This window comes from Drosophila bipectinata, chromosome 2L (genome assembly GCF_030179905.1).
Source record: "Drosophila bipectinata strain 14024-0381.07 chromosome 2L, DbipHiC1v2, whole genome shotgun sequence".
Taxonomy (NCBI): Eukaryota; Metazoa; Arthropoda; class Insecta; order Diptera; family Drosophilidae; genus Drosophila; species Drosophila bipectinata.
In genome coordinates, this window is record NC_091736.1 from 11,330,016 (window position 1) to 11,343,355 (window position 13,340).

Genomic DNA, 13,340 nt, shown 5'->3' on the forward strand with positions numbered 1-13,340 from the left:
TCATGGCTCATCCTTTTTTCTCTCTATACGGTTGGTTTTTTTTCGTCACCGTCTTATTCCCCAGCTGCACATTAAAGCCTTGGAAATCGTGTGGGCTTCTAGAGAGGGGGGAAAGGCAGGTCCTAGAAGCTGCAAGGCTCTGTCACTGTTTATGCTTATTTAAAAAAGTGGGATCGCTTCGAAGTTTTGATTTGATAAAGCAACAGAAAATCCAAGACTGGCAAGCGATAAGGATGAGAGAAAATAAGAGAATGGCGGGTTATGACATAAAAGTCTGAATGCCCTTTAAGATGAAGGAGCAGGAACCCAAACCTCAAAAATTAAATGGTTTTTTATAGACTGAGCCACAATTTTATAAAATTATAATCTTATATTTAAAAATCTTTAGAAAGTTTGTCACTTGAAAGACCCCTTTAATATGTAAATATTTTAATGCTTCTAAAGAAGACACTTTTTAAGAAACTTAAAAATCTTAAAAAAAAAAAATGTAAGGACATTGTAATTATTAATTTAATTTAAAAGTGAAAAATACTTAGTCTTTGCGTAAAAAGGTCCTTTTTTAATAATGGTAGAGTATTTAAAGAACCAGGACGTTTTCCAGCCCAAGGACGTCAAGAAAAATACACGGTGGGATGAGTATGTATACCGGCTGATAAAAAAAAGTCATCGTATATGCAAGTCACATACGCACGAAGCTTTTAATAATAAAAACAACGAGCCTACGTAATACGAAAACAAAGTAAGCAGCCAAGCGTGCGTGTGAATGTCTTTATGTTGGCAAAAATGAGCCGCCAAGGATACTCAATTCAGTCTAAAAGTATCCTATACACCATCGGTGGTTTTCTTACCAAAACGATTCCTAACTTTAGCCGAAAATAACCCCTATCATGATTACCCTATCATGTTTCTGTTACCCTTAAAAACCCTTAAAGTTTCACAACTTCTTTTTCAGCATACTCACGGTGATAATGTCAAGTATTTTAAGAAATAAAAGTGAACATATATTTAGAATTAATCTGTTTAAAATATGCCATTAAATATTTGGCCACTTTTTTATAAAAACTTTTATTGGCAGTTTAATAACTTAGGTTATAGGTTATAACATAGGTTTAAACTTAATAGTAACACTAAGAAAAATCCTGTCGGGCATTATTCAAATGAAACACAATGAAACTCTACCTTTGGCCATAAAGAATCCTTGGTTTTCCAGCAAAAATATAAAGTCATACATAAATACACTCTTATCATTAATAACCAAACTACGAAATAATTTTAAACAATTTTTAACTTAAGAATATCAATAAACTTCAGTTCTAGCACCATTTAGGAAAACATAAGACTAAACAGAGACTTTAACTGCTGTGTGGCACTACAAGTGGGACCACATATAACCACATCCGCGTATATCTGGTGCTCGCGACTGTAGGTTAGATTTTTAATGTTGGTGAACTTGGGCTGGACGACCCGCTGCAGCAAGTCTTCAGGACGCAGAGCATAGCAAAGTTTACCACACAGGCACTTTGGCGCTTCACTAATCAGTTCTATAAGAATGGCGGGCAGGGAGCCCGGCGATAAAGGAAGCTTAAAGTTGGCCACGGCACGGGACGCTTGAAGCCATAGGGGTTGCGGCGTCATGGTAGCTGCTGGCTGCTGTGCTAGCTGCTGGGCAGCCTCGGCATTAAACGCTTTAAATCTGTTACCCCACACATCTAGCTGATCAATATGTAGATCCTCGATAGCTGAGGGCAGAGATTCCAGCTTATTGCTGCTCAAATGCAACTTTCGTAACGCCTTCAACCTGCGCATGGCAAACGGCAGACGTATAAGCTCATTATAGTTCAGATTCAGAAAGACCAGTCGCTCAAACTTGACCAGCGGTGCAGGAAAATGGGTAAGTCCATTGCTCGATAAATCCAGTTCACAGAGGGATTGACTCAGCTTACTGCCCCGCATCCAACACCAGTCGTTCACCTCTCCTAGGCAGTTGCTACCGAGGTTGAGGGATTCCAAGGGCAGGCGACCCAGTTCAGGGGGAATCTGTAACAAATAAACTCTACAAAACTCTGCAAGCCAGATCATTCTTTGAGTACACACCTTAGTCAACTTGTTACCACTAACATCAAGCTTTACAAGATTACGTAGCGAGCATATCTCGAAGCTGAGCTTAACCAGTTGACTGTTGTTGATTGTTAAAGATTTGAGAGTGCGTGGAAAACCCTTAATGGGGTATTCGCTTCTCTTGCTGATCATCATGCGCACCTGAGGTTGCGCCTTTTGAGGAATAGCCGTGGCCCCCGCAATGTTCAGTCTCAAGTTGATGGCATCCTTGCCCTCCATGCCCAGTTTGAGGGTCTGCAGAAATCCCTTCAGCTGGATGGGATCGCATTTGATCAACAGGTTCTCCGCAGGCTGCTTAAAGCCGATTGTTACCTTGCCGTCAAGCACAAACTTGGTGTGCACGGCGTTGATGTTGTCACGAACCTTGTAGCGGCATCCCGTCTTGGCTTGTCCACTAAACAAGACCATTTCCAGCTCTTTTTTTGTGTTTCCATTGGCGTCTCTGGCGCTCTGCTTGTATCCTATTGCCAAAGTAGACTTTACAGCCTTTGGGGTCCTGTTGGCCTGTGTGGTTCGGTTTACCACCTGAACCTCGCACAGAATCTTCATGACGAGGGTGTAGAGGGGCTCGGCTCCAAAAAACGCGCTAAAAAAAACAAAACATTTGTAGCCAAGTTGGAAATGTTGCCACCTGTAAGCCAGCTGTTGCAAGTGCTGCCAGACGTCTCTAAAGAAGTATGGTCGTATGGTGATTTAATACCAAACAATTTTTGGTATATTTTTGTTTAAATTATTTAAAATTTCAAATATTTAAATATATGAAGCAAATCAATAAATTATTTGTACCACAAATCAAAAGAAAACTAATTAATTTAAGATATTTTTGTGTTAAAAAGACCAGTAAAAATGTTTAGTTTTTGGTCTAACATAAACTAAAAAATGTTTAGTTTATGTTAGTAACAACATACATTTAAATAAATTATTTAAGCAAATTATTTTATTTGCATGAAATAAAAGTGACTACTACTTAGCTTTGCATCTTTAATAATTTAAAAAGTGGTGCTGCTTTAAAAAAGTGCAACATATTTAAAAAAAAAAAGGTTGCCACTTCGATGGTTTAAGCTCGAATAAAGTGCAGCATAAAAGCTTTTTCAAAAACCGAACAGCGCAGGAGCAGTTACAAAACCAAAACAAGAAATTGCAGTCGTTGGCCTATAAAAGTAAACTTTAATTAAAAAAGTAATGCTATTTCGCAAGGCTCGCCGACACTTTCTGCCTTTTTACATGTTCAATGGGTTCTTGTGACAGAGAAACGAACGTTATCAGCGTTTTCGTTACAACAGTTCCAGCATTGGCAATCCTCGACGGGAGCTTACCGTAAGTCATGGATGCAACATATGGAGCAATATTTTACTTAATACAGTGGATATTGCTTAAAAGAGAGGAAGAGAGGAATATCACCTGTTTTTAGTTACTAAATTAAAAGCTTCCAAAACTTAAGAATAATTCTCCCTTTTCCGCAGAACAACATTCTTTTGGACAACCATGTCAACAGTAACGTGATAATAAACATTGAAAACGGCGCGCTCTACAGCACCCATGTAAGATTGTATATATAATATTTTGAAATTGTTCGCCTGATCGACTAAAAATAAGCTTTTTCTTCTCGGCGATGGGGCAACGCAGCGTTCAGCTGATCGCCAGTCCCCAACGGCCCGACGACGACAGTGCTTTTTAATCATTTTTCGGTTTTTCTGCGCAACGGTTGCTTTCGGTTTGGCCGTCGGCTGTGTCATCTATACGCTCCACACAATGGGCTGGATTTTTGCCGTTCTCGTCGCGCTCGTTGCCCTTCTGCTTACAAAGCCGGGATGGCGTTGGTTCTACATCGCGGGAGCCACTGCCCAGCGTGATCTGACGTGAGTGGGAGAGTGGGGATGGATCAGGGTCAGTGGATTGGGGCTGGCTAGCGAGGGCGCCCTGTACCCGAATGATAAGTTTACAATACCGCCCCCGAGCGGGTGTGCATTTCAATACAATTTAGCTGGCATTTCTTTTGTGAATCCATTGAGGCGCTGGCGCATCAGAAAAAGTCAGCCGAGTGCGAGTACTTTGCTCATTGTACCCAGTTTCAGACAACTCCCACCCCCCAGAGAAGAAAACAACTAACTCTACTCAAAAAAAAAAACTGGTTTTCAAAGTAATCCGATGAATAGATACTTTTGAAACTAAAATAAAGAAGGTTTTTAAAAAAAATCGGACTCTAAACTCAAGTGTAGAGTCGAAAACCACAGCTATTTTCTTGAGCTCAGCTCACAAAACCGCAGAGAAACTCGTTTTCCGTCGATTTGGGTCGCCATCTGCAGCAGCCATTTTCAAGTTTTCAAGAAAAACTTTTAAAAAAAGAGAAAACTTCCAAATGGTAATGAGAGGCCATCATAATTCCCATAATTTGAGGAAATTGTAAATTATTTTTTTTTACGCTCATATGTACATATGTAGCTATAGTCAAGTTTATTGACTTCTTCAGGTTCAAGGTCGCCCAGTGACGAAAATCAAAACAAACTTCCATATGAAATAACGATGAGACTCACTTTTATTTACCATTGACTTCATACGATCGTAGCCCATCGAAAGACCCTCGGCGCATACTAATCGATCGAGTGCGTCAGGGCGGAAGACTCAGTGGCACACTAACCGAACCGGACTGATGCGACTCCGAGTCCCCTCCAGCCCCACAGAGCCCGCAGCTGTTCTTGAAAACGTACGCCAAAAAGCCAAAGCGGTGCCAATTAAAATGGCGGAAGTGTCGTATCTGTTTCTGTTTCTTGGCTTTGTATTTTCAGTTGTCTAGAGTTGCCAGGCCTAGATCGGGTTCCACTTTGTCTGTTCGGAAGGTATATGGAAATTTCCTGAAACCGTGATGATATGGAATATTTCAAATTCTATTGATAGATATTAATATACTAGATACATTCTTTTACAAAATATCATATTAACTTGGCTGGAAAATTATTTTATTCTTTATAGATCCATAAAAATATATTGCTTGGAAAAATTACTGGTATCTCTTTAAAAGACAACATTTAATTTTCGCAGCATTTTAGCTATAATGAGTCGACTCGGTCAGCAAAATCGAGTTTTATGCCAAGGCCAGCAACAGTGATTGCTATATGTTTACTTGGCACTTTTTATGGCATCGAAAATACCCATATCTCGGCTCACAGATTCTTAAGATCGGATTCAAGTTTTGACGGTCAACCTTGGGGCATGTGTTTTTTTTTTCGGAGTAGCCACGTCTAGCATTAAAGTTATCACCAAGCAACGCCAAACAAACCACTCAAGGGGGGTCATAAGGCCTGATTAAGACCCTATAAATACCCGGCTAACAGTAGTTTAACTAAATCGCTTAACGCGGCAATCTTATCGATACTCCACTGCCTCTAAGGCAGATCAAAGTACGGACGGGTGCAAAGCGAATTCTAATTGAGATCGTCCAAGTGGTCGAGTCCCAAGTCGAGTGCAAGTTTTTTCCCCTTTTTAACATACTGCCCAGTCGATCCAACTATTGCGGTTGGTTTTTGCCAATGGGAATCAACGATAGGGATTAGTTTTAGATTCTAAAAATATATTTAGAGCGTATCAAATCAAGATTTCAACAGCTTTCCAAGGTTTTTCAGACCGGAAACTTGAGATTATTCTTTGCCAACTATACCAATTATGAAAAATTAAACAGTTTTTCATTAGTCTTTTAAATATTTCCCTATAAAAGAGTATTTCCGTATCCATATGTTAATTTATTAAGTTTGTACTTTGGTTTAAAATTTAAGGGAATTGTGTGTAGTTTCCAAGCCGGCGGGTCAGAGTATTTTGAAAAGTCAACAAATTACTCTGTAAAGTGCGAAAAGTGTACTTTATCGCTAAGCAAATGGTTTAAAAACTACTTATTATATTACACTAAAGTTTACTAATTGCATAGTTGACATTTTATGAAAAAAAAAAGAAAACCAGTAATCAGTGGTAATGGTTATCAGAGAAAATAAATAAAAACTAGGTCAAGAGAAATTTTAAATATCAATAATAATACTATTGGAGATGCCCCTGAATATTGGCTGATTCTTGTTTAAGAAATACAAGTCTCTAGTACTTTGACCTCTTGAACTTTCCATTACTCAGCCAGTATTTTAGCCAAGTCATTATATTTATGTTTGTTGCTCTTGTTGGCGGATCGAGTTACCACCACGTTCCGTTTCGATTGCAGCTACTCCTGGTTGGGGTTTATCTCTGTGGGTTTATCGCCGGTCTCCGGTGTTGCGCTTGTCGAGCTTCGATTTGGATTTTTGCGCTATTTTTAGTGACCTAACCGCCAAGCCATAAAACAAACACACACGCGATCGATGGGGAAGATATGGCTGGTATACTGGCTACTGTCGCTTATCAAACTTGCCTTTTTCCCATACAATATTAATTGAGGTGAAGCAAACCTCAATTAATAAAACTAATTACATGTAATACTAACAAAAAAAAAAATATAAATCTATCTCCTTACAGTGCCCTTTGGGCTTACATCAAGCTACTGAGGTACACGAAACGCCATGAACGTCTTAACTATACGGTGGCGGACGTCTTCGAGAGGAATGTTCGCAGCCATCCCGAGAAGGTGGCCGTTGTCAGCGAGACCCAGAGCTGGACCTTCCGCCAGGTGAACGAGCATGCCAACAAGGTGGCCAACGTTCTGCAGGCTCAGGGCTACAAGAAGGGCGATGTGGTGGCCCTTCTGCTGGAGAATCGTGCCGAATATGTAGCCACTTGGCTGGGTCTGTCCAAGATTGGTGTGATCACCCCTCTGATCAACACCAACCTGCGTGGTCCCTCCCTATTGCACAGCATTACGGTGGCCCACTGCTCAGCCCTCATCTATGGGGAAGACTTTATCGAAGCCGTGTCCGAGGTGGCCAAGGATCTGCCAGCCGAACTAACGCTGTTCCAGTACAACAACGAGAACAACAACAGCCAGGCGGATAAGGATATTTCGAAGGCCAAGAACCTCAACACCCTGCTCGCTACCGCCAGCAAGGAGAAGCCCAACAAGACGGAGGTTAACCACCACGACAAGCTGGTCTACATCTACACCTCCGGCACCACTGGTCTGCCCAAGGCGGCTGTCATCTCGCACTCGCGGTTAGTACCCCTTACTAGATGCACTTCCTCGGAAATAAGATACTTATTGATGAATCTTCCCCCCCAGCTATCTGTTTATCGCTGCTGGCATTCACTACACCATGGGCTTCCAAGACGAAGATGTCTTCTACACTCCCCTGCCTCTGTACCACACTGCTGGCGGCATCATGTGCATGGGCCAGTCGGTGCTCTTCGGTTCCACGGTTTCTATTCGCAAGAAGTTCTCCGCCTCGAACTATTTCGCCGACTGCGCCAAATACAATGCCACCGTAAGTGGGATTTATTGCATCCCTACATCACCCACTTACATATCTTCATTGTTGTCCACAGATTGGTCAGTACATTGGTGAGATGGCCCGCTACATTCTGGCTACGAAGCCATCGGAATATGACCGCAAGCACCGCGTGCGTCTCGTTTTTGGCAACGGACTGCGACCTCAGATCTGGCCACAGTTTGTGGAGCGCTTCAACATTGCCAAGGTGGGAGAGTTCTACGGCGCCACCGAGGGCAACGCCAACATCATGAACCACGACAATACGGTGGGAGCCATCGGCTTTGTGTCGCGCATCCTGCCAAAGATTTATCCCATTTCGATCATTCGTGCTGACCCCGATACTGGAGAGCCCATCAGGAACAAGGATGGACTTTGCCAGCTGTGTGCTCCCAACGAGCCAGGAGTCTTCATTGGCAAGATCGTTAAGGGCAACCCGTCTCGGGAATTCCTGGGCTACGTTGATGCGAAGGCTTCGGCCAAGAAGATCGTTAAGGATGTCTTCAAGCACGGTGACATGGCCTTCCTGTCCGGCGATCTGCTGGTGGCCGATGAGAAGGGATACTTATACTTCAAGGACCGCACTGGCGACACCTTCCGTTGGAAGGGCGAGAACGTTTCCACCAGCGAAGTGGAGGCACAGGTCAGCAATGTGGCTGGCTACAAGGATACTGTGGTTTACGGAGTAACCATTCCGCACACGGAGGGCAGGGCAGGCATGGCTGCCATCTATGATCCGCAGCGAGAACTGGACCTCGACGTCTTTGCCGGTAATCTGGCCAAGGTGCTGCCCGCCTATGCTCGACCCCAGTTCATTCGGCTGCTGACCAAGGTGGACCTGACCGGTACATTCAAGCTGCGCAAGGTGGACCTCCAGAAGGAGGGCTACGACCCGACCGCGATCAAGGACGCCCTCTACTACCAGACTGCCAAGGGGCGCTACGAGCTGCTGACACCGCAGGTGTACGATCAAGTTCAGCGGAACGAGGTGCGCTTCTAGGAGCCCGACTGTCTGCTGCAATGGGGTTGTTTTTCGCTTTGCCTTTTGCCCAATATGCTGTTAATTAATTTGTAAGATAACCACGAGTCGACTTAGCCTAGAAAAAGGACAAAATGGAGAGATCGAAGCTTCGGAGTTTTCTCCAAGCGCGCATTTCCATGTCAACATTGCACTTTTTGTATAACCTAAGTCCCCATGTATCGTAATCGTAGTTGTGTGTGCATTTTTTTAGGAGATGATAGCCCCCTATACGCATTTTGAATGTTTTTAGCTTGCTAAAGAACCTTGTTAAGTGCAATTCCAAGCTATTGTTTAGTCAGTTTTAGTGGCATTTACACTTCCATTCTCGCTGCATTTGCCTGTATATACGAGAAGCTCTGATGATTGTGTATCAAATAAAGTTTGTTTCTTCACCATTGATATCGTATTCAAATTCTACGTTTATCGTTGCGGGGGAATGACACCGCCCCACCTGCATACAAATGCGCTCATCCGCCACTATCTATAGAAGACTGTAGTCACATTCACGAATCGTGTGTACTGCCTTTAATAATCTTGAACCCCAATGACATTAAATAATACTCTATACTACAATCGATGCCAGCGGATGACTCACGATTTCTTAATTACTTTGCTTTTAATTAAATTGGGTGTGATGTGTTTGGAGGGAGATCTGCCCCAAATGAGAAAATGGCAAATTATAGTTTGATTATTCCATTATAGCATCTATGATTAAAGCCCAATAATTAATGAACATTTTAATTCCTAGCCATTAGCTCTAACGCCCAGTAATTTACTGGAAAATCAATTAGTTTCGGAATATTATGCCTTATTACTTTGTAAGAATTTTAATATCAAGTTAATAGATGAAATATAATATATTAATATTAGATAGAAAAGTTAACAAAACTAGACTAACTCAAAGATATATCGCTGGCGAAGGGGACACACTTTATTTTAATCAAATAACCATGAGACTCTTTTCAAAAAAAGAAACCCTATATTTCAAAAAGAAACACACAGTATCTCAGTTAACATTTTAAAATAAAACCTAGCTCCCATAGCACACTTCATAAACAACACCTAAAATCTAAATAATAAACAAATAAAAGCGTAACTTTTTTATGATTCTAAATTTTATACTCGCCATTTTTGGAAACCATAAATATTTAAATTTTTAAAAGATGGCGCCAAAGCTCGCTGCAACCTCGTAAATATTCCTTAAGGGGGATCTGTTTCTGGGTGACTGCTGGATCGGTAAGAAGCAGCTCCAGCCGAGAACCGTTATCAGTTCAGATGCAATAACAAGCTCCAGTGCGCCCACTACGCATCTTTCCCTCCACTTCCAGTATAAAGAAGATCTCAGCAGTTGCATTCCGGGTCCGTCTTCCCACCGTGTGTGTTTGTGTAACTATCTGTCTGTGTGTGGTGATTATGCACTTGTTCGATCGAATCCCAAGTCTGATTTAAAAAGAAAACACGGAAGCTAAAATGACGGGAACCAACGCTGTAATGTTCTCCATCACAATCCCCACAAAAGCCGAGGAACAGCGCCTGAAAGATGGATACGTTCAGGTCTTAAACGGGGAGGTGGCTACCCCAGCCTCAACCAGACCTGCCAGCAGAGCTTCCACGATCGAGAGCCTTTCCACCATTCGAATTGGGGAATCCCCAGAGGAGACACCTAAGAAACCCGCAAAGGTCCAAAAACCTCCACCCACCATCCAAATTCAGACTCCTGATGGCGGCTCCCGGGATCAACTCCTGGACATGCCATTAGACACCGCTCAGGAGCTAGTCTTGAAGAAGATTCTGCGAAAGTTTCACATTCCCAATGCCATATGGTTGTCCAGCTTGGATGGCACAGCCTACAACGTCAGTTTTTCCATGGAGTTTGATGAACGTTACGAGAGTCTCTATGACGCGCTCCAGGAATGGGGCATTGGCGATCGCGAGGGTTCGTCAGTTTCCGTGGTCAGTTGTTTGGTGAACCGATCCTACGTCCAGCGAGAGTCCCAGGAGGAGCAGGAGGATCAGCCATCAAGTAGCGAGTAATCTCAGCCGAAGTGGTAGATTCTTATGTCCTTAGTAATTGATCTTCCTAGAAATATCAATGCCCAGAAGCAGGGAATCTGGAATCGGTTTATGAACTCGGTGCGATCCCGCTTAAATGTGGCCGGGATCGTCCGGGATGTGAGGCAGGATGCGGCTATAACCTTTGACTTTTGCATACTTCTAGTATCGGCAGCGTAAGAATCCTGGAAATATTTATGTATATTTTTAATTATTTTTCCTTCTCTTTAGGATCCTGGCCAGCTTTGGGTTAGTGGAAAACAGTACCATCTTCTTGGCCTCCAGTATGCTGATCTCACCACTGATGGGACCTATAATTGCTGCCATTTTCGGGACTGTGATCCAGGATCGATCGCTACGAAGGCTAGGCATGCTTAATGAGCTTATAGGCATCCTGACAGCCACCCTGGTTGGATTCCTCTTCGGCCTGGTGGTGTGCACAACGAATCAGAAGTACGCGATCGGAGAAGGACTCACGGAAGAGATGCTCTCCCGTTGCGATCTTCATTCCCTGATTGTTGGAGTTTTTACGGCGGTTCCTTCGGGAGCAGCAGCTGCCATCGGTATTCTGGGCGGCAACATAGGCTCATTGGTGGGTGTGGCCATATCTGCCTCCCTACTGCCGCCGGCGGTAAACTCCGGTCTGCTTTGGGCCGTGGCCTGCGTCTACAAGTTTTTCGAGAACGATGAAACCTTGTACAGGGATGTGGTCAAGTCACGTCACTACTCGGATAACCAGGCGACGGAACTGGCAGTGCTGGGGAGCATCAGCATGTGTCTGACCATCTCCAACGTCCTGTGCGTCTACCTTATGGGCATCCTGGTGCTCAAGATCAAAGAAATAGCTCCGGTCATTGGGCGAAAGAACAGGCAGTTCTGGAAGCATGACATTAAGCTAGCAAGGCACGGAAATGTAGCGACGGAGGCCGAGATAATTGATGAATTGATGGCCAATTTGGCCACTGAAGACCAAAAGGCTTTGGGCACCATCAACCGGCAGTTCCTAAGGCACTTGGACGAAACAGGCTATCAGCACACATGGTCGCCGTTAAGCAATCGTCACAGCTATTCGGTGCAGCCGCCTGGCGCAGCCTTCTCCACCATTCACCGCCTGGAGGAGCTGTACACGATGCTTGGAAACGGGCAGCTGCCGGAAGAGCGACGTCAGCGACGCAGTGTGGTCAGCCGACCATCACAAAGAAGCCATGATGTTGCTATCCAGCTAAGTCCTCCCCAGACCGTAAGTTTTATTCTCGTTTTGTGACTTCAATCTTATTTTCTACCCATTTAAGCGCCCTCGCTTCGCTAGCATGCCTTCGAAGGTTGGCAAGGATGAGTCAATCAAGGAAAATGTCGTCCAAGGACCTAGCCATAAGCGGTTTACAGTCACGCCAGCGCGGGACGATGAACAGCTGCCTTCAGAAACCCACTAAAGCCAATTAGAGTTTCATTTGAACAGATTTTTGAGGGCAGCATATTACTCTTAAAAAGGGTATCTTTGTGACCTTAATTAATCTGTGAAATCGAAATATTCCAATCGGCCAGTATAACTGAGATATTTGTCTATGTGTAATGTGTATTTTTGTGCAACAATATAACAATTAGAAGTCTACTCCACTGGGTCCCTGACGATCCGACTTCACCTGGGCGCGGCCCCTCTTCAGTTGAAGTCGTTCGCGTGCTGCTCGCTCCTGGCGGCGACGTAGCTTTTCCAGGGTCTCCTCACTGGGTGGACTGGCTTCTGCTGCCTCTTGGGCGCGTATAATGGTACGGAGCTTTTCCAACGCATCGGCCAGGTTCATTTGTTGGGATCGGGTCAGGTCGCTCTTGATGTAGAAGTAGCCATCCTTGGTAATCCGATTGGCGAGGGTCTTAAGCAGCTTTTGGCGTGTTTGTTCGGGAATCCAGTCAGCCTCCGCCAGCTTGAAGCGCAGATCTACTTTGGTGTTGACCGTGTTCACATGCTGGCCACCCGGTCCAGAGCTTCGACTGTAGGTGATCTCTAGCTTCTCTACGGGGATGAAGCCGTTGAACTTGTTGTTGCTGCCAGGAGGCTAGAAAATCATGTTTTTATTTAGAAAGGGTAGAATATTTGTATAATTATAAATACTTACCGGTGGGGGCGGCGTGTAGAGTTGCAGTCTCGCACTAGGGTATATCTTGTCAAGGGACAAATCACTCTTGTAGGACAGCTGACGACCCAGAAGTGTGCTGTTTCCACCGGAGGAGCTGCTCTGTCGGAGGACACTGATAAAGGCACGAGTGATTTTATTCATTTTTTGTTAATTTCGGCAGCTTTTAAATTAACTTTTTAAGTTGTTACGAGTGCACAGCTGTTATGTTTTAGACTGACCATAGTTTTATAAAAAAATACTAAACGAGGAGAAAAATACTAAACAGGTGGCAGCTCTAACCACTTGCTGCTCTTCTGTTTTGAAAGCGTATCTAACAGATATGTATCTTTTTAAATAAATATATAATAAATTAATTTAGTTTTAGTATCATTTGTCCCTCTATTTGATAGAAAAATTCTTCATAAAATAATAACTACTTCATAATTATCAGCTTAACAACTCTAGTTTCATCTTTGTTCTTAGTTCTCCTATACCTTTAGGACTTGTTCATTTCGTTAAGGTTGTATAGATAAGAAAACCAAAGCAGAGATCCAGTTGTAGAATTCGATATTCAACAGGTGCTTTATTTCTGATTTAAAAATTTTTAACAGTGTAGATAAAAACAACTCATAGAAATAGAAA

The 13,340-nt window shown here is 43.3% G+C and overlaps 4 protein-coding genes across 4 annotated transcripts; 2 read left to right on the forward strand and 2 right to left on the reverse strand.

The window, feature by feature from the left end:
* Window positions 1-1,140: 1,140 nt before the first annotated feature.
* On the reverse strand, window positions 1,141-2,783 carry Lrr47 (Leucine-rich repeat 47). The gene is made up of 2 exons (XM_017243321.3): window positions 2,095-2,783; window positions 1,141-2,037 (listed from the first exon to the last, which is right to left on the reverse strand). The coding sequence occupies exons 1-2, from the start codon at window positions 2,665-2,667 to the stop codon at window positions 1,324-1,326; spliced, it is 1,287 nt and encodes a 428-aa protein (XP_017098810.2). The 5' UTR covers window positions 2,668-2,783; the 3' UTR covers window positions 1,141-1,323.
* A 972-nt stretch (window positions 2,784-3,755) lies between these two features.
* Fatp1 (Fatty acid transport protein 1) lies at window positions 3,756-8,931 on the forward strand. The gene is made up of 4 exons (XM_017243633.3): window positions 3,756-3,977; window positions 6,610-7,239; window positions 7,307-7,508; window positions 7,570-8,931. Exons 1-4 carry the CDS (start codon window positions 3,871-3,873, stop codon window positions 8,509-8,511), a joined length of 1,881 nt encoding a protein of 626 aa, XP_017099122.2. The 5' UTR covers window positions 3,756-3,870; the 3' UTR covers window positions 8,512-8,931.
* A 575-nt stretch (window positions 8,932-9,506) lies between these two features.
* LOC108126876 (uncharacterized) lies at window positions 9,507-12,196 on the forward strand. The gene is made up of 5 exons (XM_043212615.2): window positions 9,507-9,768; window positions 9,827-10,562; window positions 10,617-10,760; window positions 10,816-11,824; window positions 11,877-12,196. Exons 2-5 carry the CDS (start codon window positions 10,003-10,005, stop codon window positions 12,015-12,017), a joined length of 1,854 nt encoding a protein of 617 aa, XP_043068550.1. The 5' UTR covers window positions 9,507-9,768; window positions 9,827-10,002; the 3' UTR covers window positions 12,018-12,196.
* On the reverse strand, window positions 12,143-12,940 carry LOC108126878 (large ribosomal subunit protein mL62). The gene is made up of 2 exons (XM_017243635.3): window positions 12,699-12,940; window positions 12,143-12,638 (listed from the first exon to the last, which is right to left on the reverse strand). Exons 1-2 carry the CDS (start codon window positions 12,858-12,860, stop codon window positions 12,186-12,188), a joined length of 615 nt encoding a protein of 204 aa, XP_017099124.2. The 5' UTR covers window positions 12,861-12,940; the 3' UTR covers window positions 12,143-12,185.
* Window positions 12,941-13,340: the final 400 nt, after the last annotated feature.

Bases quoted from the DNA above. Each gene is read 5' to 3' on its own strand.
- Lrr47 (XM_017243321.3), bottom strand. From the start codon at position 2,667: ATGAAGATTCTGTGCGAGGTTCAGGTGGTAAACCGAACCACACAGGCC. The intron at 2,038-2,094 runs GTGTGTACTCAA...TATTTGTTACAG, and splicing joins GTGGTAACAAGTTGACTAAG to ATTCCCCCTGAACTGGGTCG.
- Fatp1 (XM_017243633.3), top strand. From the start codon at position 3,871: ATGGGCTGGATTTTTGCCGTTCTCGTCGCGCTCGTTGCCCTTCTGCTT. The intron at 3,978-6,609 runs GTGAGTGGGAGA...ATCTCCTTACAG, and splicing joins ACTGCCCAGCGTGATCTGAC to TGCCCTTTGGGCTTACATCA. The intron at 7,240-7,306 runs GTTAGTACCCCT...CTTCCCCCCCAG, and splicing joins GCTGTCATCTCGCACTCGCG to CTATCTGTTTATCGCTGCTG.
- LOC108126878 (XM_017243635.3), bottom strand. From the start codon at position 12,860: ATGAATAAAATCACTCGTGCCTTTATCAGTGTCCTCCGACAGAGCAGC. The intron at 12,639-12,698 runs GTAAGTATTTAT...ATGATTTTCTAG, and splicing joins TCTACACGCCGCCCCCACCG to CCTCCTGGCAGCAACAACAA.
- LOC108126876 (XM_043212615.2), top strand. From the start codon at position 10,003: ATGACGGGAACCAACGCTGTAATGTTCTCCATCACAATCCCCACAAAA. The intron at 10,563-10,616 runs GTAATCTCAGCC...TGATCTTCCTAG, and splicing joins GATCAGCCATCAAGTAGCGA to AAATATCAATGCCCAGAAGC. The intron at 11,825-11,876 runs GTAAGTTTTATT...TACCCATTTAAG, and splicing joins AGCTAAGTCCTCCCCAGACC to CGCCCTCGCTTCGCTAGCAT.